This window comes from Mya arenaria, chromosome 10 (genome assembly GCF_026914265.1).
Source record: "Mya arenaria isolate MELC-2E11 chromosome 10, ASM2691426v1".
NCBI lineage: Eukaryota > Metazoa > Mollusca > Bivalvia > Myida > Myidae > Mya > Mya arenaria.
The window spans coordinates 26,610,354-26,633,875 of NC_069131.1; the positions used below are offsets into that span (position 1 = coordinate 26,610,354).

The window sequence follows — 23,522 nt, forward strand, 5'->3', positions numbered from 1 at the left end:
ATGATGTTACGAGACATTTTATTTCCATATTTAAAAGTCAGACGTGTACTTTGATAGTTTATGTATTGCTACAGTCTTAGTTTTTATATGCATCGTGAATTATGTTTTTATTTCAAAACAATGTTTATATACATGCAACAAATATTTGTGTAGGACGTCTTGTTTTGTGCCCATATGTTCTTGGCATTGGGAAATGTGTTTACACGAGTGGGGTTGAGCGCTCACAAGCTGGTTTTAGTAAGCATTGCTGTCGGCTGCCTCCACATTTACACAGGATTTTAGATAGATTTAAGGATGTTTGTCTCGTCAAGTAACGCCCTACGTGTGGTTTTAGAATTGTCTTACAACATTGTACTTTCCAGCGTTTTATAGAGACATTTAAAGTCTGCAATGCTTTAACTTGCAACATGGTTATTTACGGTATAAATATAACTAGTTCAAAAGAAATTACTTGAACAGGCCTAGCATCGAACAGGTAACCATGAACCTATTTTAAAGAACCTATAAATTAAAGTTGAAAACACAATTTTTGAGGGAATAATTGTCCTATTTTTTGTTTGATTTGTTTTTATGATTCATATAAAATCCATTAATAAATGTGAACTTGAAAGAATACCATAAGGGAAATGGGATATCAACATGTTCTATGGGTATATATATGTGTGTGACGGGAGTGTGTGTGTGTGTGTGGGGGGGTAATTGCAGGTGTCCATTTAATGCACTTATTTTTTAGTTAGAAAGACAATGATTTTGAATTTTTGCTGTCTTCTGAGTCAAAATGCGTCTTATCCTATCCTAGGACTTTGTAATGTGTTCACTTTGATTGGCAGTCTACCTTAGCGTTATAAATTTCTCCTAGTTACATATAAAGTATAAGTTTACCAAATTGTATTGACATCTTTAATTACTAATGAAGCTTCTAACATTATTATACTTTTAAATTGGAATCATACCCGTATCTGTTGGTATTTTGTTCCATCTTATCAGCGAGCGTACGATAGATTTCAGAGGCTAAGCGTAAAACCAGCCGAACTTGTTATATTTGTATTTGTATATGCAGTTTAAGTCTAGTAGGCCTTGTGCATTTGGAACTAGGCGAGCGACTGTAGTTCTATTGTATCATTATTTCAAATGTACATTTTGTGCTTAAACATAGCAAGAATACAAAAAATTATTTAACCTTATTTAACAGTTCTGATCTGAAACAATTTGTGAAAGACATAATATACAAATGCTAGTAAACTAAAACAAAAATAAAACTAACATTTCAAAGAATTTCTTTCAAACATTTTATCCGTTCTGTTTAATTTCAACATAAATTAGAAATATGGTACATCTTGTTGAAGTTATTTTTAGTGTATACTAGAGGCTTTGTTAGATATAATGGCTTACGCTAAGTAACGGATATATTAATTTTGATATTCAATTAATCTAGATAGTGATATGAATGAGTGCTCCAAATAGACATCATATTTTGAACACTTGAAATAAACATGCATATCAGAAAGAAATGTCAGATTGCGCATGCTCAACTTAGAAATCTGAAAGAAATTCGTAAACACCTTTCACAAAATCAACAGAGATAATGGTGAACGGGCCTATTCATTCTCATATTGACTTTTGCAATGGTTTATTTACGGAAATCCCTGCCTATCAGATCAACATACTTCAGAAAGTTCAGATCCAAGCAGCAAGAGTTGTGACCAACACACCATACGGTCATCCAACTACCGAAGTCCTCAAATCCCTTCACTGGCTACCTGTGAGGGCATGAATTTTGTTTAAAATTCTTGTCATTGTGTTCCGCATTGCGCAGGGAACAGCTCTATCTTATTTGAGGTCTTTGTTAAACCGTGTTCAGGGAAAATACAGACTAAGATCTTCTTATGACAATCAATTTATTGTTCCAAGAACCAGAACCAGAATTGCTGACAGATCACTTGATGTGGTTGGGCCAAAATGGTGGGATGCTCTTCCTAGAGACATAAAACGCATTAAAAGTAAACCAACTTTTAGAAAGGAACTGAAAACTTATTTGTTTTGACTGTTTTATGATTTAAGAGTCTACCAGATTTTATGTGTAAATGACTGTATATAGCCTTGCATGAACTGTGTGAAGCGCAATCGAATATTGAACAATACTTTTTGCGCTATACAAATGTATTTGTATTTGTATTTGTATAACATTTCAATTACATGTAACATATGATTGTTGAAGTCATTAATATACAATGATCTTAGCAGTATTTTACCATATATATTTTTTTAAACATATCTACTTAAATTAAGGTAAGATTATTACAACAGTATATTTAAATATTCAGAAATTTCCCTTAGTCTCCTTTAGATGTCTTGTATAGGCTGTTCGATGTAAGGAGTAACATATATTTGTTAACATAACTATCATTAGAAAACAATTGCTGTAGCCATCGTGTGGCTATATTATCAACACAAAAAGTGATAACACCAACGTACGTTACTATGAGTATATCACACTTGAAATATCAGGTACGTTACTATGAGTACAACACACTTCAAATGTCGGGTATGTTACTATGAGTATAACACACTTCAAAAGTCAGGTACGTTACTATGAGTACAACACACTTCAAATGGCAGGTACGTTACTATGAGTATAACACACTTCAAATGTCAGGTACGTTACTATGAGTATAACACACTTCAAATGTCAGGTACGTTACTATGAGTATAACACACTTCAAATGTCAGGTACGTTACTATGAGTATAACACACTTCAAATCGCAGGTACGATACTATGAGTAAAACACACTTGAAATGTCAGGTATGTTACTATGAGTATAACACACTTGAAAAATCAGGTACGTTACTATGAGTACAACACACTTCAAATGGCAGGTACGTTACTATGAGTATAACACACTTCAAATGTCAGGTACGTTACTATGAGTATAACACACTTCAAATGTCAGGTACGTTACTATGAGTATAACACACTTCAAATGTCAGGTACGTTACTATGAGTATAACACACTTCAAATGCCAGGTACGTTACTATGAGTATAACACACTTCAAATGTCAGGTATGTTACTATGAGTATAACACACTTCAAATGTCAGGTACGTTGCTATGATTATAACACACTTGAAATGTCAGGTTTTAAATAATGCAAATAAATAGTTTGTTAATAGATAGCAATATAAAATATTTCCATTTGATAAACTGTAGATGGTGTATATAATTGTTTGGTATTAAGTTATTATATCTATTAATTGTTGAATTTTGTAATATATTTGCATTGAATCACCGGTAAAACTCTATGGTCTATTTATTTGTCCACTATGGCCATGGCACTTTAGATTTTTTGTTAAAAAATCTTACCTATGAAAGTAATAAAAATGATAACACATTCACATTTCAAATGACTTTTACAACACTTGTATCAAAATCATCTCACAAATGTACTTGAACATGGTTCGTATCATCTATATTGTATACTCATTATTGACATCTATCGATTTGTATGAGAAATATACAAGTATGATTTAATGTGTATCAATTGTTGAACTTTATAAAGAATAATGCAGTTGCAGTTTGAATTCGGTAGAAAGTGGTGTATATTTTTGAGCAACTGATGCATATGAAGGAATAAAACATATTAATCAGAATTTGTTTTTGTCTTTATCTTGGTTGAGACAAGAAGGCTATTGAACGATACTCACCAGAATGTGTGTGTTCCTTGAACAAACACATGAGCGTGTAAGGTCACCAAGTGTCTGTAGGCTTCATTATAGCTTGATGTTGCGTGGCCTATCACCGATTACAACAAAGTAGGGAATCTTTACCGCACACAGAACAATACAACAAAAATAAACAGAAGATCTGATTTATTTTTTTTCAATTTTTTTTTTTTCAAAATTAAAATCGAAAATCAAAAGCTTTTATAACATGCAATTCATGTGCTATTTTGCGAACATCTCTCAAAAAACGTTACGTTCGACAAGTGTCCCATTAATTAATGAAAAAAAACCGTTTCATATAATTTCCAAACAAATTACTTGAAGAATATTTAGTTTAGTATCACCTTGCCGAACCTATTTCGCTAATTAGGAATGTTTGATAATGGAACAAAGTTCATAATCGAATCGAAATGAACAACCAAAATCGATAAAACGTTACCCAATAGTGAACTGTAAAATGCTCAGGAGAACTGTTCTCACCACACTCAAGCAACGAGTATGAAAAGGTAATGCACTAATGCCGTGTATTTTCAACATTGACATGCAAGCAACATCAAACGTATATTCACGATGATAAAATGCCCATTTATATAAATGAACTGTTATGTTCAGCACTCCAAAAATTTCGAAAAGCGAAAACGAAATCGTTAGTCCTAGAAAATGTGATATATTTGCTGTATTGGTCTTGGGTGGGAGGGGGGTGGTCTGGATGTCATTTATTTATGGCATGAACATGACGTCAACGGTTCAAATCCATTCAGAAATCAGCTCCGAATATGATAGTTTTCATCCATAATTCGAGCGCTCGTTTCAACTGAAAGGAAACTAATACAACAATTGATTAACTCAATAATCTTAACGGATTTGATTGATTTGACCATTACTGGTGGTAACGTTTTTCCCAATTTTTCGTCAGCCTCTTGCACGTTTTACTGTGTCCCTGATAGTAATTTAAAGACACTAACATTAATGAATACGTTTGCCTATTTTCATTTGCTTAAACGTACAGGTGCAGCAATTCCATGAAATGCAAAATCAATTTGATATGCACAAAACTGTTTAGAAAAAAAACTACATTTTTTACTACATCAAGTATAAAACTCTCGATTCTAGAATAGATCAAAGAAATCAATTTGTGAAATAGTTATCATCAAAGCAACATGAACAACGGCATATAACTGGCATTTAATCCATGCATATTCTATGACTTCAACATGCAACGATGTTCGCTTATTTGTTTATTGTTTTCATAATTGGATTTAGGATAGTACATTGCTACAGTATGAAAATTGTTTACGGAAGTTATTTAGTAATAACGCATTTATCCTTTCAATGATTAATGATATGATTTCGAGCACACTGTTGAGTTGGTCATGTTCCAGGTATAATGATTTTGTAAACTCGAATTTGACTAGCACCTATTAAAAGATGAGATGACTTGTTAATTTTGTTCTTGGAAAACTATGGCAAAGTGACAGATTGTGACTGAAAATACGGAATGGGTGGGTACTGACCAAAACCATGACTGAGATGTGTGAACACTTTCCAACAAGCAGCATGTCTGATTGAGGTAATGAAAGATAAATAGGGTTCAGGAGGGGTGTGCACTTCTGCCAAGCAGCACCGCGTCCTCGACGGAATGTCAACCAACAGCATGGCTGATTGTTGGATTTTATTAAAAATATTGAACTAGGTTGGTACTGGACTATTTGTGATTGAAACTAAAAATACGGACAGGGATGTGTGTCCCCTTGTTTGGAAGATGACCTCTTCCGGCAACTTACAGCATGGCTGATTAAAAGGGTGTTACAAAAGTTATTGGCAGGAGGGGTGCTCAAATTTGTGCCGTATCATCTGAGTCGAAATTCTTCTTCTAACGTTCGTTCAATTTGTAATTTCCTAACTCAAGTGAACTTATCTTTGTTCACAACCCGGCATATCAGTTTAAGCAATGAAACAATTTGTCTCGTGGCTGATGCACGCTTATTTACTCACAGAGTATGTATAAGAATCAATTTGTTTTGTTTGAACATTTATATAGTACATGTTTAACCGTTCTTTTACATATTTGAAACTTGTGCGCTTGATGGATTGGAAAATTATCCCCAAATGTTGATGCTGCAACAGAGATTTTTACCGTGCCTTTCTTATAGTTTATTCAAGGCCTTATATGACAAAATATAGATTTTTACCTAATATTATATCAAAGTCATGGTACAAATAGGTTAAAAACATAAGTCACTCGTAAGTAATATATAATGCAGTTTTCAACTCATCTTCTGATAGCTTGCAAATATTCTAAAAATGTATCTCAATAATACAGTAATACAGCAGATATTTCCTTCACAAACCTAAAGGGACTTTAAACCAGATTGGTACCAAAAAAGTTTTTTTCTGTAACGAATCTCAGGACAATTATCTAATAGAATGTGTTACGCTTTGATATCATAATTGTAAACAAAAAGTACCAAAATGTAAAAACAAAATTGTGTCGAAGACCGAGTTCGAACCCGTGTTGCCAAAATTGTACTCCAGGTCGTACTCACTGAGCTACGAAGGCTTACTCTAATCGGATGACATAATCAGCTATACGCCTACCTCGGTAATATCACGTGATAACACCGACTAGCCAGTCACGCGTAAGGAATGAATTACCTAGTAATTTTTTTTAATGGAAAAATACGAAATAACTGCTAAACTTAAATAAATTATAAACTGTGTGGTACTTCAGCTAGTAAGTTTCAATGCATTGTACACATCGATGCCAAGTTTATGTCAGTTTTCAACAATTTTCTTTTTTTCTCTCGCTATTTTATCATACACTATGCTGTAATACTATGTCTGTATTGATTAATAAGTAAGACATGTTATAATTTTCAAAAACAGCAACATTTATTCCAAAATAGATAAAACAATAAACATAAATGTTACGCCTGCAGTAGGGATCAATATTGTGTCCTATCAGTCTGCAGTCAGTTTCTCATTGACCATGGTGACATTTAATTGATTAAGGCTTGATTAAATGTATATACTCGGTGTATATAATTTGGGCAGATGTGTCAACATTGCAATGGTATTTGTAAGCATTCAAATGTTTTTGTTATGAAGTTACGTTGAACAAAGTTAACCTTTTTGTCGACTTCTTTTGCGATAAGACAAAGTGCTTTAAGGTAGTGTTCAAAAGACATATGACAACACGTTATTCAATTATAAAAGTCAATGCATACACAAGTATAACAAATATAAACTTTGAGTGATAAACCTTTAACTACTAATTAAATAATGCATTCATGGAAAATATCAATTACTGATAACAAGATTGTAGCCGTATATCTAATACCTGAATACGCAAAGATGATTAATGATTGGTGAATGCTTAAAGATTTATTGTGATTTACGTTAGTCTCATAACGTAGAAATAGCGTGTATTATGCACATTTCTTTCAAATTGAACTCGGCATCCATCATAAGAATCATTGTTTTCGACCTTCATCCTTTTTGGAATATTAAAACAAAAGTTTCAATGTGGTAAATCTTACGTGGGAATAAGAGTGACTCTTTAATTTGTAAACTCAAAACATTCTTCGGTTTCATAAGTATGCATTATAAACTGTGTAAAACCATTGCGTTGGTTATTGTAAGTAATTAATAAATGCGTCAAACCATTGCATTGGATAGTTGATGTAACTACAAACTGTGTAAAACAATTGCATGTGGAATGAGTCTGGTAATGTGTAATGATGAAAGTCCGTATGAAAATTGATATGATGTTAAATCGAATTACGATCACCCTTGATAATTCAATATCTTGTTTTAACGAAAGCATACTTTTATAACAAACTGAAGTCAGCATTAATTTGTTTGTCCCGGGCTATTGTAACTAAAGTAAGTTTCTCCATTGCTATAACAGTTATGCACTATTTTATTTATATCAGGAGTTTTACGACTCATGTCAATTGTCCACAACTAATGACATATTTTGGTCTAAGGCCATTTATTTTTATAAATTGTTTAACGGATTGTTTTTGAAAAAAATGTTGGACGGGTGGTGCGAAAAAAAGGAATCCAGACAAGTTACTACTCTTTTTTATATTACATGTATTTTTCATAGTGTAAGTGGGAAAACCCAAATATCAAAATATCAACAATCAAAAAGACATGTTCACATACGAATATACGAATAACATTTGAAAATAAAAAAGCTTAACTTTACACTGGATCAGGCCAATTCTAAAATGGAGTTTTATACATTTAAACTGTGAAATATGTTTGGTACAAGAAAACACTTAAACCACAAATATGAATGTATGGCATATTAATAAACAACACAGGCCGATATATTTTCACAATAACACTGGTTTATATGCGTCCTTACCAATGATACAGACATCAGCCTTGATGAACCGGTTTCCAAAAACTAAGACCTCCCGGCAGGTTTTTTTTCTGGTGATATCCCCGTCCAGTCTTTTTCATCGGTTGACGCATACATATTGTGTTATTTTGCTTTACCTGATGCTTATGCAATTACATCGCTTAACGTTGAGTTGTAAGTTCTTACAAAAAATCGTTTAAATGCAGATGGAATGTTGAAAATGAGAATTTAATTTATCTATTATCTCAGCTTCTTTGAGGCCACCATTTTGAAAACAATTTTAAAAACTGCACCCTAATGTTACAAAGGAACAGGCAAAAGGTTTTATATGAACATATGAACATACATCAATTTTCTCATGGGCAGATAAAAAATCCGATTACTTTTTTTTTCAATTTCAGGCCGCATGCACAAGAGAAGCTGAAAGCAACATGACCATTTAGATGGAGATTAAAAACCTACCGATAGATATAACACAATGGCAAAATTGTTCTTAGAATTTCACAAGTTGTGTGTTTAACAGAGTCACTCACGGACTTGTTTTGACTTTTTTAAATTGTTCAAATTAAGTTATGGTTCTCATTTTCTGAAGAAAAATCAAACAGCGATTAAATTTGCTTTAGCGCTACTTCAGCAATAAACAGCTATTGCTTGCACATTTTTATATGCTCATTAGTTGAAACGTATCTATTTTATCACTCTTGTTGGCACGATTATACGCGAGGATGTGGTCTCGTGCTCTGAGGGAAACCGTATTACCCGGAGGAAACCCACTTGTCTGGCTTGCTGACCACAAACTAAACTCTCATGCGCACAGGCCGAGAATCGAACCCAGGCCTCCCCGTGTGAAAAGCGAGTGCGCTAACCACTGCGCTAAATAGACCTTTTTTTGTAAATAATCTAAATAATTATTAATAATAGAGGTCTAATTTGGACTTTTGATGACGTTTTATCATTAAAACAGTCAGAACTATAAAAACATGAATGCATTCGTAAGAATGACAAACTGTTATCAAGAAATAGGAAATTCTTAATAAATTAAAGAAATAAATTTTCAAAGAAGAGTTGTATGTATTTTTAAAAGCCGACCGACCGGTTAACTCACTGACTCACTGACAGGCTCACTGACAGACTCACGCACTCACGCACTCACGCACTCACTCACGTACTCGCTCACTCGCTCGCCCGCTCACTCAAACCCACACACTCACCCACTCACTCACTCACTCACTCACTCACTCACTCACTCACTCACTCACTCACTCACTCACTCACTCACTCACTCACTCACTCACTCACTCACTCACTCACTCACTCACTCACTCACTCACTCACTCACTCACTCACTCACTCACTCACTCACTCACTCTCTCACTCACTCACTTTTTAAAATTTATTTAGCAACATATCTTATTAAACTTTAATCATTAAATCGACTAGCTCATTTAAACTTGAGTGATTATGAACTTTGTGTCGTTACAATAAACTTTGTGTACAGTGCTATGATTGTAGTTTGATTTAAACATTAAAGCAGGAACTTAAAAACCCTCAAATAACAATAATGAAAATTTAAATGCAAAAGTAAGAGGAATATATATGAACCGTGAGTACGCTTTTGAAAATGTTTAACTTGCTGTATCATGTTACTGTTATGTTAGTCGTGAGTGTGGACTGTAATAATTCAAAACTTCGGTTAGTGCGTTTTTATTTGAACTTTTTTTTGTAATCTTGTCTTAAGTAAGTGTGTTTATGTTGGGTTTTAACAAAATAATATTTACTTTTAATGAAGAAGGTATTTCTTGATTCAAATTTCATGTTACTGTATTTGATTAGACTTAGTTTAGTACAGAATGAACGTAAATTTCATTTAAGAACTATCTTTATGTAAAACGTTGCGTTATATTATTTCAGTGCGTACATTGAAGATATACGAGTAAGATAAAAGATATGACTATCTTTTCAACGATTGTATCGTAACACATTTCAAATAAGTTAAACAATTCACAACGTACGTTACTCGCTGAATATTTAGCTGAATTCCTTTATTTCACGATATTTGCTCGTACGCACTTTCATAACATTGCTTCTCGAAGTATATTTACATTATACACTTATACCTTATATTGTTTTTTATGTCTCAGTGCATGAATATATTTAAGATATGAAACATCTTTAGAATATTCATAAAGTGACTTTTCTGCTATATCTGGAATATTGATGATAATTGGTTAATCAAATATTCGTTATGTAGGAACATTTTCGACCATTTTCATTAATGTCATACTCAACATACGAACATACAATTCATTGCTTCATTTAAAACCAAAAACTTTTCTTTAGCATCAGCATTAATGGTGAAATTTTCTAAATACGTAACAAATAGCAGGTTTAACAACTATTTCAACAGAAATCATGACTTTTAAAATGTTTTCAAGTGTTGTTTTTTTGCACATTTACTGACTAAAGAATGGGCGAAACTGTTATAAATTACCGTGCAGATAATTAACATCGCTTTTAAATTATACAGCACGTTATTTATTACTTGGGTCGAAGTTGCAATAGCTGTAACATAATTTTATTTCATTTATCAAATAATGCAAAATTAAGCATGAGTCACGGACTTAAGACTGAAGATGTTAGTGAACATATCAATTCAGGATATCTGAATTCTTACCGCATGTCCTCATTCTTTAAACTGATCAATAAGACGAAAGCATTAAGACCAGTGGAATTGTCCATCTACAACATTGTATTCATGCGAAAAAATATGGTTTTGAACTTGCTAAATGCATAGTTGCTGGCACTCCAAATTTAAGACTGAAACTGACTATGACTTGTTTTGTTTTTTAAAGCAGGAATCTAACATATAACTAAACGTCAACTTATATTCACATGTTGTATATTGCAGAAAGCAATTTGAGACATCTCCAGGACAGAATGATGTTTTGGATATTTGTTTTGCTCTGCTTGGCCCGATCATGTAAGGGAGGTATGTGTAAACTGTTAAAATATATCAAATGTCTTTCTTTGTTTAAATGCATCGCCTGCTTTCTTCTTATTTGTAGTCATTTATCGCAGAATATTATTATATTTTAAACACATTTGTTTCGTTTCAGTCTTCATAAACGGATTGGACTGTAATCTGAATTGTGTGTGCTGTAAGGGAGGAGTAGATCGATGTGGATATAATATATTTGCAAATGAAGGCAATTTTTGTTTTAATGGCTGTGTTGACGGCATATTCGGCAACACATGTCACAATGCCTGTCATGGTAACTGTTCTACGTGTAATCAAGCAGTTGGTAGACCATGTTACAGCTGCAAGGCTAAATTTTATGATACATACAGTCTGTGTAGCAAGAGATGCTCAGTCGGATGTTATGGAGGAGTCTGTAATGACGATGGAACATGTAGTCCATGTTTATCAAACTTCGAAGGAAAAGAATGTGAGACATGTATACAAGGAAAATATGGGTCAGATTGTACACTAGATTGCACTCATCAGAACTGCCGATGTTCGACTGGAACTGATTGTACTTCTTGTAAAATGGGGTTCTACGGTAGAAGTACCTTCTGTCAAACATCTTGTTCCCCGGGATGTCTAGATGGCGTTTGCAATGATAAGGGTAGTTGCATATGCCGAGCTGAGTTTACGGGAATTACATGCAGTGGATGTCAGCCAGGACATTATGGGGCATACTGCAATATATCCTGTTCTGTAGGAAATTGTCAGCAAGGGGATTCAAAAACGAGCTGTAATATCGATGGCGACTGTTTATATGGCTGCATCAATGACCTTGGAGGCAAAGATTGTTCAGGTATGTGTCGTTGCCATCAACATTCTTTTGTTACATATTTTATACTGTCTTTATAACACACAAGTAGATATGCAAAAATCGAAATAAGCTAGCTTCCATAAACTGCGTAAGTTACAATAAAAAATGTTTATTCCAGCCTTACCTTTTAACTTCACAGATTATTTTGCCTTTTTGGGTGATAAACACCAAACAAAAAAAACTATCTGTTTTTCGTTAACGATATTTACAAGTGGGAACATAATGGCAAACACATCTATTTCATATAAGACATCCTAATTCATGCTTGGAAGGTGGGTCATAATATGTAAAGTAGTTTTTTTTTTTGTGAACAAATGGTCGCAATGGAACATTTTGACAATAACCTTTTATTCTTTAAGCTGTTCGATACTGCACCATGTTTTGTTGAGTAAAGTTCCATATTCTAAATCGACAAAATATTGGCAAACTTGCACCCATTGATATTTTTATAATTCAAATATTCTGACAAAAACATCAGTTAAATTACACGATTGTCGTATTTGGAGATTTGATATTGAATTTTGTTATTTTATCATCGTTGCTGCTAGCAATAACCCTTACGTATTAACAATTTTTTCATGATAATTTTACTTTGCAACCCATGCCCATTATTCAGCTGTTTAAAATAAGATAGTGTTAAATATACGCTTTGGTTACATAGAATTTTTTCCGTAGAGTAAATTTAGTTGTCCGAGTGTTGTTACGTGTGAATCAGTCAGATGATGAGTGTTCCTCAAAACCTATATCATCTTCATACAAACGCGGATTGGTTTTTTTAAATGGGACATTTATAACCAGTTTACAATAAATTTCATGTCCTTAATTCAGAAAGATGTTAAAAATTTGCAAATCTTTTTTAATTTCTTTTATTAATCGGCATCTTAAGTGATTTATAGATAATGTTATTATGCACATGTATAATATTACATTTAATTTAACATCTGAAAGCAGCAACACTCTTATACACTTTGTAATTATTTGCTACTGGTTGATGCTCAAGCTGTACTTTCAGAAAGACGAATTTACATTGGCTCTCCCACAAATGTTGCAACCGCAGCTTTATCTGGAGTTTTTGGCATTTTACTTATTTGTACTGCTGCTGGTTGCTATCTGTGGAACAGACGAAGGTCATCACCATCAGGTTTGTATTTTTTATAGGTTTTAAATAAACTTTTTGTTGAACAAATCATGAATATTTGTATGTATCATGTATATACTACTCATCATTCATTTTAATTTCGGAATAATTATATATCCGGACGAACGTGGTAAGTTATCATAAGAAACAGCGTATTAAATATCCTGCCTCAAACACTCACAAGCATATGTGAACATAATAATATTACATAAGCATTCACTCGGTCACAGATGCAGACTCATACTATAGCTCCATATTTGTGAAATAAAGTGGCACATATTGCCTTGTACATAACTTAAGATAAAACCAAAAGTTTAGTATGTACTGTGCATTACCAATACTCTGCTACACTTAGTAAGAATCTAATATCATCACCACACTTGACCATTTATAAACCTTATCATCATAACCTCAGTAATTAGACTAACGCACTATAATGCACATTTTGGTCTGAATGGTGGGGTTTTACAATATTTTCCTTTAACTCTTATATGTGCAATATTTCAGTTTCAGAACAGGAAAATCAGCGTGAAACCGTAATGACCTACGAACAGCTTCAAAGACAGACTAACTAACCAACATACAAGAATGTTGACGAAAATTATTCTGTTCTTTCAACGTAGATGTTCGAAACACTGTGTCATTTTTATGCGATTAGAGATGTTACGACAGTTTTGTAACAATAACATAATCAGGTTTATGTTGACATCTCATACTTGTAGATATAATGAAGTCCTTATATGTATCGTGTATTTTTTCAGAACTTTATAACCAGTTATTCACCATTAATAGTTATATATATATATATATATATATATATATATATATATATATATATATATACACACACACACACACACACACACACATGTTTCTGATGTACATAAAGCAGTGTTTGTTCAACATGTCTTGTATTGTGCCCGTATGCTCTAAGCACTTGGTAAATGGTTGGACATGTGTGAAGTTGAGCGCTCATAAACTGGTTTAAGTAAGCGCCCTGGACGGTTAATCCAGCATTTAAACAGGATCTTGGATTCATTTATAGGCTTGTCCAGTAAAAATACCGTTTGGACGAATTCAATTGCCTACCATATATGTTTCATATATTAAAAAGGGTTATCTAGCACTGTATTTACGTAATAGATTATGGTTGTAGTCCCGAAAAACAACAACAGAAAAGTAAAAACGTTCGTAAAATATTTATTGTAAATGAGTTGAGTTTGTAGGCCAAGAATATAAAGGAAACAGTTCAGATTTTAATTTTAGGGGCAAAGACCGAGCATTTGCTTTAAAAAACTCGGGGATGAACGTTGTGCTTCATTATCGTTTTTATAGGTCCATTGTGTCAGAGGCTGAACAAGTAAAAAACGTTATAACGTTCACATTATTTTCGGAAAAATGGTGCAACTTAATTCTAATCTTTAATGTTTGTATTGATTAAATAATTCAATAAAACAAATCCGTCTTATTATCTCGTAACCGACCGGTTATACATACTATACGTAAATCGTTGTATGTAAATTGCGGAATAGCCCCTAGCTGACAATAAAAGCAGTACCTAGAATGAAAATTACAAATTGTACATGTGTTTTCATAATATCATTACGACCATTGATGACTGATTTTCATTTTATTATTGATTTGTGCTCCTTGTAAAAAAACGTTTTTTAAATTTATTTTTTCTCATGTTTCAGTGCAACCATTTATACTCATTTATCAATACACTTCATTTAATTCATTAATGTTCATAGTAATAACAGTTAATGAACATTTTCCTTTTAAATTGAACCAGGCATAAAATGCATTGACCATATCACACTCGCACTTGAAAACGACGAAAAAGGTTAACAAAATGACTGATTAATAACCTGAATATCAAATTTCACCGTACGAGATCAGTAGTATTTTGTTGTAGACGGGTAGATTCCAATGTTGAATAAACGGAACGCTTCGTTGTTGATTTATCATTCAACGTTTGGTGGGATATTTTAGATTATAGACTAATTGTCATGTGCATTTTACGTGAACTTCGTAAACTTACAATTACAAACAATTGGAATGTTTATCAAATATATTAAATAGATGGTATACATATGTAATATTTTGTACAAAAGCACGTGTATACCGTGTATATGGCAACTACCAAATATACGACAGCACCCGTGTATATGGCAACATCCGTGTTTACCGTGTATACCGTGTATATGGCAACTACCGTGTATACCGTGTATACCGTGTATAAGACAGCACCCGTGTATATGGCAACACCCGTGTATATGGCAACACCCGTGTATACCGTGTGTATGGCAACACCCGTGTATACATTGTATACCGTGTATAAGACAGCACCCGTGTATATGGCAACACCCGTGTATATGGCAACACCCGTGTATACCGTGTATATGGCAACACCCGTGTATACATTGTATACCGTGTATAAGACAGCACCCGTGTTTATGGCAACACCCGTGTATACCGTGTATAAGACAGCACCCTTGTAAATGGCAACACCCGTGTATATGACAACACCCGTGTATACCGTGCATAAAACAGCACCCGTGTATATGGCAACATCCGTGTACACCGTGTATACCGTGTATAGGACATCACTCGTGTAAATGGAAACACCCGTGTAAATGGCAACACCCGTGTATACCGTGTGTATGGCAACTACCGTGTATAAGACAGCACCCGTGTATATGGCAACACCCGTGTATACCGTGTATATGGCAACACCCGTGTATAAGACAGCACCTGTTTATATGGCTACACCCGTGTATATGACAACACCCATGTATGTGGCAACACCTGTGTATATGGCAACACCCGTGTATGTGGCAACACCTGTGTATACGGCAACACCCGTGTTTATGATAACACCCGTGTATTTGACAACACCCATGTATGTGGCAACACCTGTGCATATGACAACACCCGTGTTTATTATAACACCCGTGTAGACGACAACACCCATGTTTGTGGCAACACCTGTGTATATGGCAAAACCCGTGTTTATGATAACAGCCGTATATATGACAACACCCGTGTATATGATAACACAAATGTATTTGACAATACCCATGTATTTGACAACACCCGTGTTTGTTTTGTTTCTTTAATTTTCGTCTCCTGGGTCTGTCCCTGTAGTTTTCATTATAATATTGTGAAAATACAAAATCAAAAATGAAACATAAAAACAAACACTCGTTCATGTAGCAGACGTGTGTGATGTTAAAACATTTTGTTTTGTTCTAAGGTATTACTAACAGATACAATACATTGCATTTAGTCGACACTACTATTTATTTTACCTTGTGTTTTATAGTTCAAACTGGTTATGAAACAACCGACGATACACATGCATTTAGATTATGATTTAGTTATGATATGATAACATTAATGTCTCTGTTGAACAGAGCAAATTGATGGAGATATATCTTTCATGGGTAATTAGTACAACCGCGTGTAGCCTTTTAAACGTAAACAGGGCTTAAAAGACGAAATAGAATATTGTTAACTTAAAACAATGACCTCTATTATTAAGAGGTATCACAGGGTGTCGGTATTGATATGTATTAGATGTCACCTGAGACAGTAAATCTAGATATTGAAAAAGGCTTAAGTTTTTTATGGGTAATACTTTTAAATATATTGCAGCAAAGGCGTCTTCCAACCAGTTAGAGAAATATCAATTAAAAGAGTTTGTGTTAAAAACACACCATATAGACAAATAAAATTAAAATGTGTTAAGAGAAGGATGTGTTTTATCATCCCAAATTTTCACCGAAAGCTTTGGTTAACTATGTTGTAAAGTTACATGGAACTGAATATTCGCGGAAGACCAAATTCAGATCTATAAAATTAGATCATAGCACACGTATCTTACAGTCGGATTGTTTCCGTATAAGATTCGCTGCAGCATTACAAATAAATAACTGTCCAAAACAGCTACATTATATATGAGGATGAATTGTATTGGATCCTTTTTCAGAACACTCAATCAGTAACTCAAGTGTTTATAAGCATATGAAATATGCGCTCATTTACCAAACCAGGCTTCAAGACAAAATAATTTCTATTGCACTAACAATATATAGGGTGTCCGATATACAACTAATATTTATGTGAAAAGCTACAGAAACAAGCTCAGAAGCAAAAAGTTTTGAATTTAACATTAATAGTGTTTAATCTGACTCATTTTCACCCTATATAGCTGTTGCAGCATTTGAAAGTGTACTGTTTACTTAATATCATTACACGTTTTCCGAAGTAAACATCATTAATAAAAGTATTGCAGTTTAAAATAGTGTTCAGGATGATAATAGAAACCGGCCATTTGTATTTGTTTTATCTTTTAACTAATACGGAAATATATTTCGAAATTTCAACATGTGCATATGGTTATATGTATTTTCTTCATTCATTTCAACATTTTGAATCATGTTATACATTTCTGTCCTATGTTTATAAGGTAGTAATGTGTATATGTATTCTGAATTGTTATCTTCCTGTTTATGAATAGTCGGTAATGAAGTGGTTTTTGTTGGATTTGGACTCATTCAGTCAAAGTGAGTTTTTCACGTTTCTCCTAGTCTATGCTAATTCACACTCTTTGAATTTAAACACCGCTAATCTATAACGTAATACAACATGACATAACGTTTATTTAAGGAATGAATTGCGGGATTGATGTCAATATAAGGGTATGAACGCAAATGGGCTGGTCAAAGTGTGCAGATTACGAAGGACTCCACCCGTAATTTGAGCAGCCAAATTACTTTCATATACCCGATAATGACATCAATCCCGCCACTAATTACTAATATTTACACCAATAGTTAATTGTTTCATTCAAGAATTGTTAAAAAACAACAACATCATTTCATTTAAGAGAATCTTTCAGTTGTCCTTTCTTACCAATTCTGTAAATATAACCACCCGACTGTATCCGAAACCGTTTTATCAAATGACGTCACAAAAACGCGGGAAAAGATCAACCACTTTAAATAACTTTAAAACGTAAAATTGAAACACGTATGGCAACGATACATTTACCTTATCATAAATAAACACTTTCTTAAATGTTGATTTATATTTTACGGGACCTGCTGGCACAATACAAACAATAACAAGATCAACCATTTTCATGTATATTGTTATGCGATGATATGCGATCCGAACATATCCGAAGATGTTGCGTCCATCGAATGATAACCGCATTTGCCGAAAGGCACTTCATTTAAGTAATAGAAGTTGAGGTGTAAATATTCTGATGAAAGCATGTACAGCTCATTAGCAATTTCACAAGATTTTGTTTGCAAATGGTTAATGATACAAACACAGGGGGCAAAAAAAATAAATGATTTTGACACGATATTGAATAAAATAGGTGTAACATATCACACAGGACTATTGATGGCCGTGTTTCTTACTTGTTTTGCCTTAATCAATTAAGATGTTATTTTGTGTAGTAAGTGTAATTTCGTTGTATTCAGCATGGTTACAAATTTGAACATATTCGGCCTTCTCCGATAATACAAAGGAATATATTTTTCCCGAATTTTACTATATGTCGGACAAATAAGAACGAAATGAAATTCGTCTTCTTTGTCATTATTTCGACAAATAATGCACTACCGATCATTTCTTGCAATCTACGTATTTCGTCCTTGTTCGACGAATAGTTTCTGTGAAGACAATCTAAGTACGAGTATACATAACGTTTGCCGATGTTTAACATTATCTATAACTAACAGATATCGAGACATATTGAAGTTTGGTTTGAGTGCACTAAACAGTTACAATGCAGACGACGCTCGAACTCCCTCTCGCCATTGCCTAGCGTAGAGGTCCTTTAATCTGAGTTTAGATTGTTCAATGAAAGCAGCATATTGACCACAGAGTTTCTGAATGTCCACACATCACTAAATCCAGTGAATTGTAACATGTCCTTAACATTTCTCACCTATTTAGTTTTGGGTTGATCACATCTAATAACAAAGTGTCATACATAGTGAACAGTATATGGTTAGTGGTGTAACAATTCATAAGTTTCAACCAATATTTTACAATTCTGACTTTCCTAATAACAAATAAAAGGAAACGTCACGTTTCACCGTATAAAGCTAGGCGGTTGGTGGCCATTTTTACATTAAGTGTCTTTTTAAGGAATCTACGATAAGTCTCTCTAGGCTATCGGCCGAAGAAAATCCCCACAATTCTGCACAATGATAAACGATCGATGAGACGTAAGAATCAAATAAATTAAATGTGATGTTTATAATACAAGTCGATTGTAATATTCCGAATTGACATATTTGATTTCAATGCTTTACTCGCAATATATATATCTATACATTTGCGGAATGACCCCCGGAGCTCATAACAAAGTAATTGTAAGTGTCTACTACTTTCATGTTTTCATCGCTATAAGTAAATATGTCACTTTGTTTTAACTGACCAGCCTTGCGGAAAACAATTACTTTTGTTTTGTTGATATTTACTTTAAACTTCAATTGTTCACAGTACCGATGTAACATGTCAATGTAACGTTGTAGTCCTTCGGCCGTTTCGATAATAATAAAACACTGTCGTCGGCAAACATTATCAAGAATATTGACAGCTGGTCTAGCTTTAATCTTGAGTTCTTATTCTCGTGTTACATGGTCTCAATGTCATTCACGAATAGCTTTAACAATATCGACGAAGTGACCTCCCCTTAAAATAAGCCGATGCTATTCTCAAAAAAGTCTGAAAGCCTGTTCGTATGTAACACATGGCTTAACATAAGTATACATTGACCTAAGAAATTTAGTATATTTCCATCTATCCCTTCTTTAATTAGTTTAAACTATAGTCCACTTTTGTATATCAAGTCAAAACAATAGTCGACGTTAGCAGCGTAGACTTTTATCTTATCATCTAGATACATTTGGACGAGATTATGCAATACGAAGATCGCATCAATAGTGCTATGGTTAGCTTTAAAACCAAATTGTGCGTCCGTTTGCTTCTCATATTTAAATGCAAAGCCTTTAAATCTGCTATTTGAAACATTTGTAAACAGCTTTCCAAAACAGCTAATTAGTGTCAAGCCCCCATAGTTATCACATCATCTGATGGTGGTTTCTTTAGTACTGGCACAGCAATTCCCTTTGACCATACATTTGGCAATGTTCCAGAGTCAAGCATACTATTAAATAATATCTGCACAGGTGGGCTAAAGTGTTCGGCATATTTGATAAAATATTCGTTTAAAACATTGTCTTTTCCGTTTTAAATGTTTGATGCCGTTTCGAATATCACGTTCTGCAAATCATGAGGTTAGTTCACTATTCATAGTCTCATATCTGTATTGTTGCTAGTCAAATGTATGCAGAAATTCTTCAATTTCCTCGTTGTTTTCAACATCTGAATTATCGGAAAGATGTCCGCAATGTTCAAAAATTGTTTCTATAGAAATGTTTGGCTTCGTTTCGGATTTGATCTTCTTAATTTTTTTCCAAACAACTCGTGGTTGGGAATGCCTTAGGTCGTGCTTTTGTCGGCCCTTATATATCTGATAATTGCGCTTAGTGCGCCGAATAAAATATTTATAGTTCTTTCGTAACAGTTTCATAGTACTAATAAAGTTCGCGTTATTTCTTGTACAATTGAATTGCTCAATGGCTTCCTTATACCTGTACAGTTTGCCCTTACATTTGTCGTTAAACCAAGATTTTCGCTCCTTAAAATCGCCCTCAAGAAAAGTCCGTTTTAATAGAATATTTATCTGCTCTTGATACAATGTACTCGGTAAAATATAACACTGAGTGTTCAATACCGCCATCTGTATTGCCATTACTTTAAAGCGTTTCAATCAATGAGTTAAGATCACACGATTTATCCCTAACAAAGCTTAATATGATCAGAATAATTCCAATTGCAAATTTCAATGTCCTCACTTCTCATACTCTTTATTTCCGTATCAATTCTATGTTGCAGAGACTTAGGAGCTTGGTTTGAAAATGCATTGTATAAATGAACTTTAAAGTCATTAATATCTTTGAAATTGCTATATTCTGCTAAATAATAAATGTATAATCAACAAAGCTTTCACCAGTGTACGTATAACAGGTGTATTGACCTTTGTCTTCATTTTTACCCGTTCGACCATTCAGTATACATATATTTGTAGATTTACAGATATCAACGGAAGCCATATTGCATCAGGACCAAAATATCAAAGTTCTAGTCCAGCCGGAAATAGTTAAATCTTTGAGATGTTCATGTTTTGTATTCTCAAGAGTTCAGGTATCGGATATAATTCAAAGTATAACAATTATAAATTATGAGCATTACTCAGACTTAAACAGAATATCAGTTTGAAGTAGCTTTCTCAATCTTAGATATAAACTTATATTGATCTATATATCTGTTTATAAGTATGAAAACATTAACATATTTCTTTTGAGTCCTAGAATTTGTATTTATAGGCAGGTCAATATGACGCCTGTCTATACAAAATGCTCCCTAACAAATCAGAAATAGTTTATCTATTTATCATATTATTATGCTTTAATAGTAATTAATACCCCGATAGCTATTTAATTTAATTAGTTTGAATTTCCATATCAATCAATAAATATACTAAGTGCTAGATGGACAGGCAATATTCGGGATTACGTTATCAATGACTACGACAAAGTAAGAGTGTGTTCGTTTTACACAAATGCACTTATGGCTATCATAAAGTGATCTAACTGTTATTGGAAACCGAAAACCTTTATCTCCATTATGATATGAATTAAAGGTTTATGATGGAGCAATGGTTTGTTTATTTTACAAATAATTCGCTTGCGGCAATGATAAAGTGACCTTAATGTTTATGGAAATTAACTCAGAAATTGAACATGATATCACTAAACCTTTATCTCCATTATGTCGTTTCAGAGACATAAGCAGGACAAAAATGATGTTTTGGATATTTACTATACTCTGCTTCGTTCGATCATGTATGGCAGGTATGAAAATGTAATATTTTGTCAAATGTTTCTAGGTTGTGCTACAATATTAGTTTTATCTAAAGGAAACATTAAATATAGCAGATTCCCATCTTTGAAACAAATTCCTTCCAGTGACGGTTGCTATAGATGGGAAAGAGGTGGATTGCAGTTACAACTGTGTATGTTGTGAAGGAGGAACGTCAAAATGTAGATTTGATAACATCTGTTTACAAGGTTGTATTGAAACCATTACTGGTCACAGATGTCATCACTCTTGTCCCGAAAACTGCTACACATGCGAATTTACAAATGGAAACCCATGTTACACATGCAAAAATACATATTATGATAAAAACAGTTTGTGCAGCAAGCGGTGTTCCGTCGGGTGTAAAAATGGAACTTGTAATGACGATGGAATGTGTAGCCCATGTAAAGCTGATTTCGGAGGTCCTAGATGTCAGCCATGTATACCAGGAAAATATGGATCGGATTGTATTTTAAACTGCGCAAATCAGAACTGCAGATGTACGACTGACATAGATTGTATATCTTGTAAAAATGGATTTAAGGACAAGAGCACCTTCTGTCAAACACCTTGTTCCAATGGATGTCAAAATGGCATTTGTAATGATGATGGAACGTGTAAGTGTACCTCAGGATTTAATGGAACTACATGTAGTGCTTGCATATCCGGATATCACGGTACACACTGCAATGAACTCTGTTCCGTAGGCTGTGTAAATAGACAATGTTCAAATGATGGGTCTTGTTACTGTCGACACTGGTTTGAAGGAACAGCATGTGATACATGTTCAGATGGACGATACGGTGATCATTGTGATCAAGTATGCAGTGTCGGTTGTAACAAAACAAGGGCTTGTGACAGAAACAACGGCTTCTGTAAATGTCTTCCTTATTTTACAGTCGGTAAATGTGAACAATGCAAAGGCGGCTTTTACGGACAATCATGTGACTTACGTTGCCTGGGTAATTGCAATGGCGGCACATGCTCACGAAATGAAGGGAAATGCACGCTTGGTTGTGTTGATGGTTATTCGGGTGACAATTGCACAACCCCTTGTAACAATATATGCGCAACATGTTTACAATATAGCACATCATACTGCGTTTCGTGCTTAAATGGTTACACTGGAACAACATGCCGATGTCCTCCTAACTGCATTTGTGCGATTGAAACTGATATTTGTATTTCATGTACAAATGGTTATGATAATCCTGAACAACAATGCACGTGTCAATCCAAATATTGTCTCCAGAATGAATGTGATCAATGTATTAACCAGACGTTTTACGTCGATAACAACGCGTGCTGTGAATGTCCGGAGAATTGCAAAGATGGTACGTGCAAAGGTGGACCAGAATGTATTTCTGGTTGCATTGACGGCTTTTACGGCTTGGATTCTTCTCAAAGTTGTTTGTCCCTGAGTACGGGCTGTTTAAGATGTACTCA

At 33.9% G+C, this 23,522-nt stretch overlaps 1 protein-coding gene and 1 long non-coding RNA gene across 4 annotated transcripts; both read left to right on the forward strand.

Annotated features, from left to right (window-relative positions):
- The first annotated feature begins 9,559 nt into the window (after positions 1–9,559).
- On the forward strand, positions 9,560–13,787 carry LOC128205370 (laminin subunit beta-4-like). 3 transcript variants are annotated; one of them, XM_052906948.1, is made up of 5 exons: positions 9,560–9,696; positions 11,002–11,082; positions 11,210–11,911; positions 12,942–13,070; positions 13,575–13,787. In XM_052906948.1, exons 1-5 carry the CDS (start codon positions 9,690–9,692, stop codon positions 13,640–13,642), a joined length of 987 nt encoding a protein of 328 aa, XP_052762908.1. In that variant the 5' UTR covers positions 9,560–9,689; the 3' UTR covers positions 13,643–13,787. The 3 variants fall into 3 exon arrangements, with proteins under 3 accessions (XP_052762908.1, XP_052762909.1, XP_052762910.1); XM_052906949.1 differs by having other exon boundaries at positions 9,691–9,785; XM_052906950.1 differs by lacking the exon at positions 9,560–9,696 and adding an exon at positions 9,777–9,830.
- Positions 13,788–17,588: 3,801 nt separating this feature from the next.
- LOC128205373 (uncharacterized) lies at positions 17,589–22,534 on the forward strand. Its single transcript, XR_008256229.1, has 3 exons — positions 17,589–17,635; positions 21,999–22,069; positions 22,184–22,534. It is a non-coding gene; the product is annotated as an uncharacterized LOC128205373 (long non-coding RNA).
- The last annotated feature ends 988 nt before the right edge of the window (positions 22,535–23,522 follow it).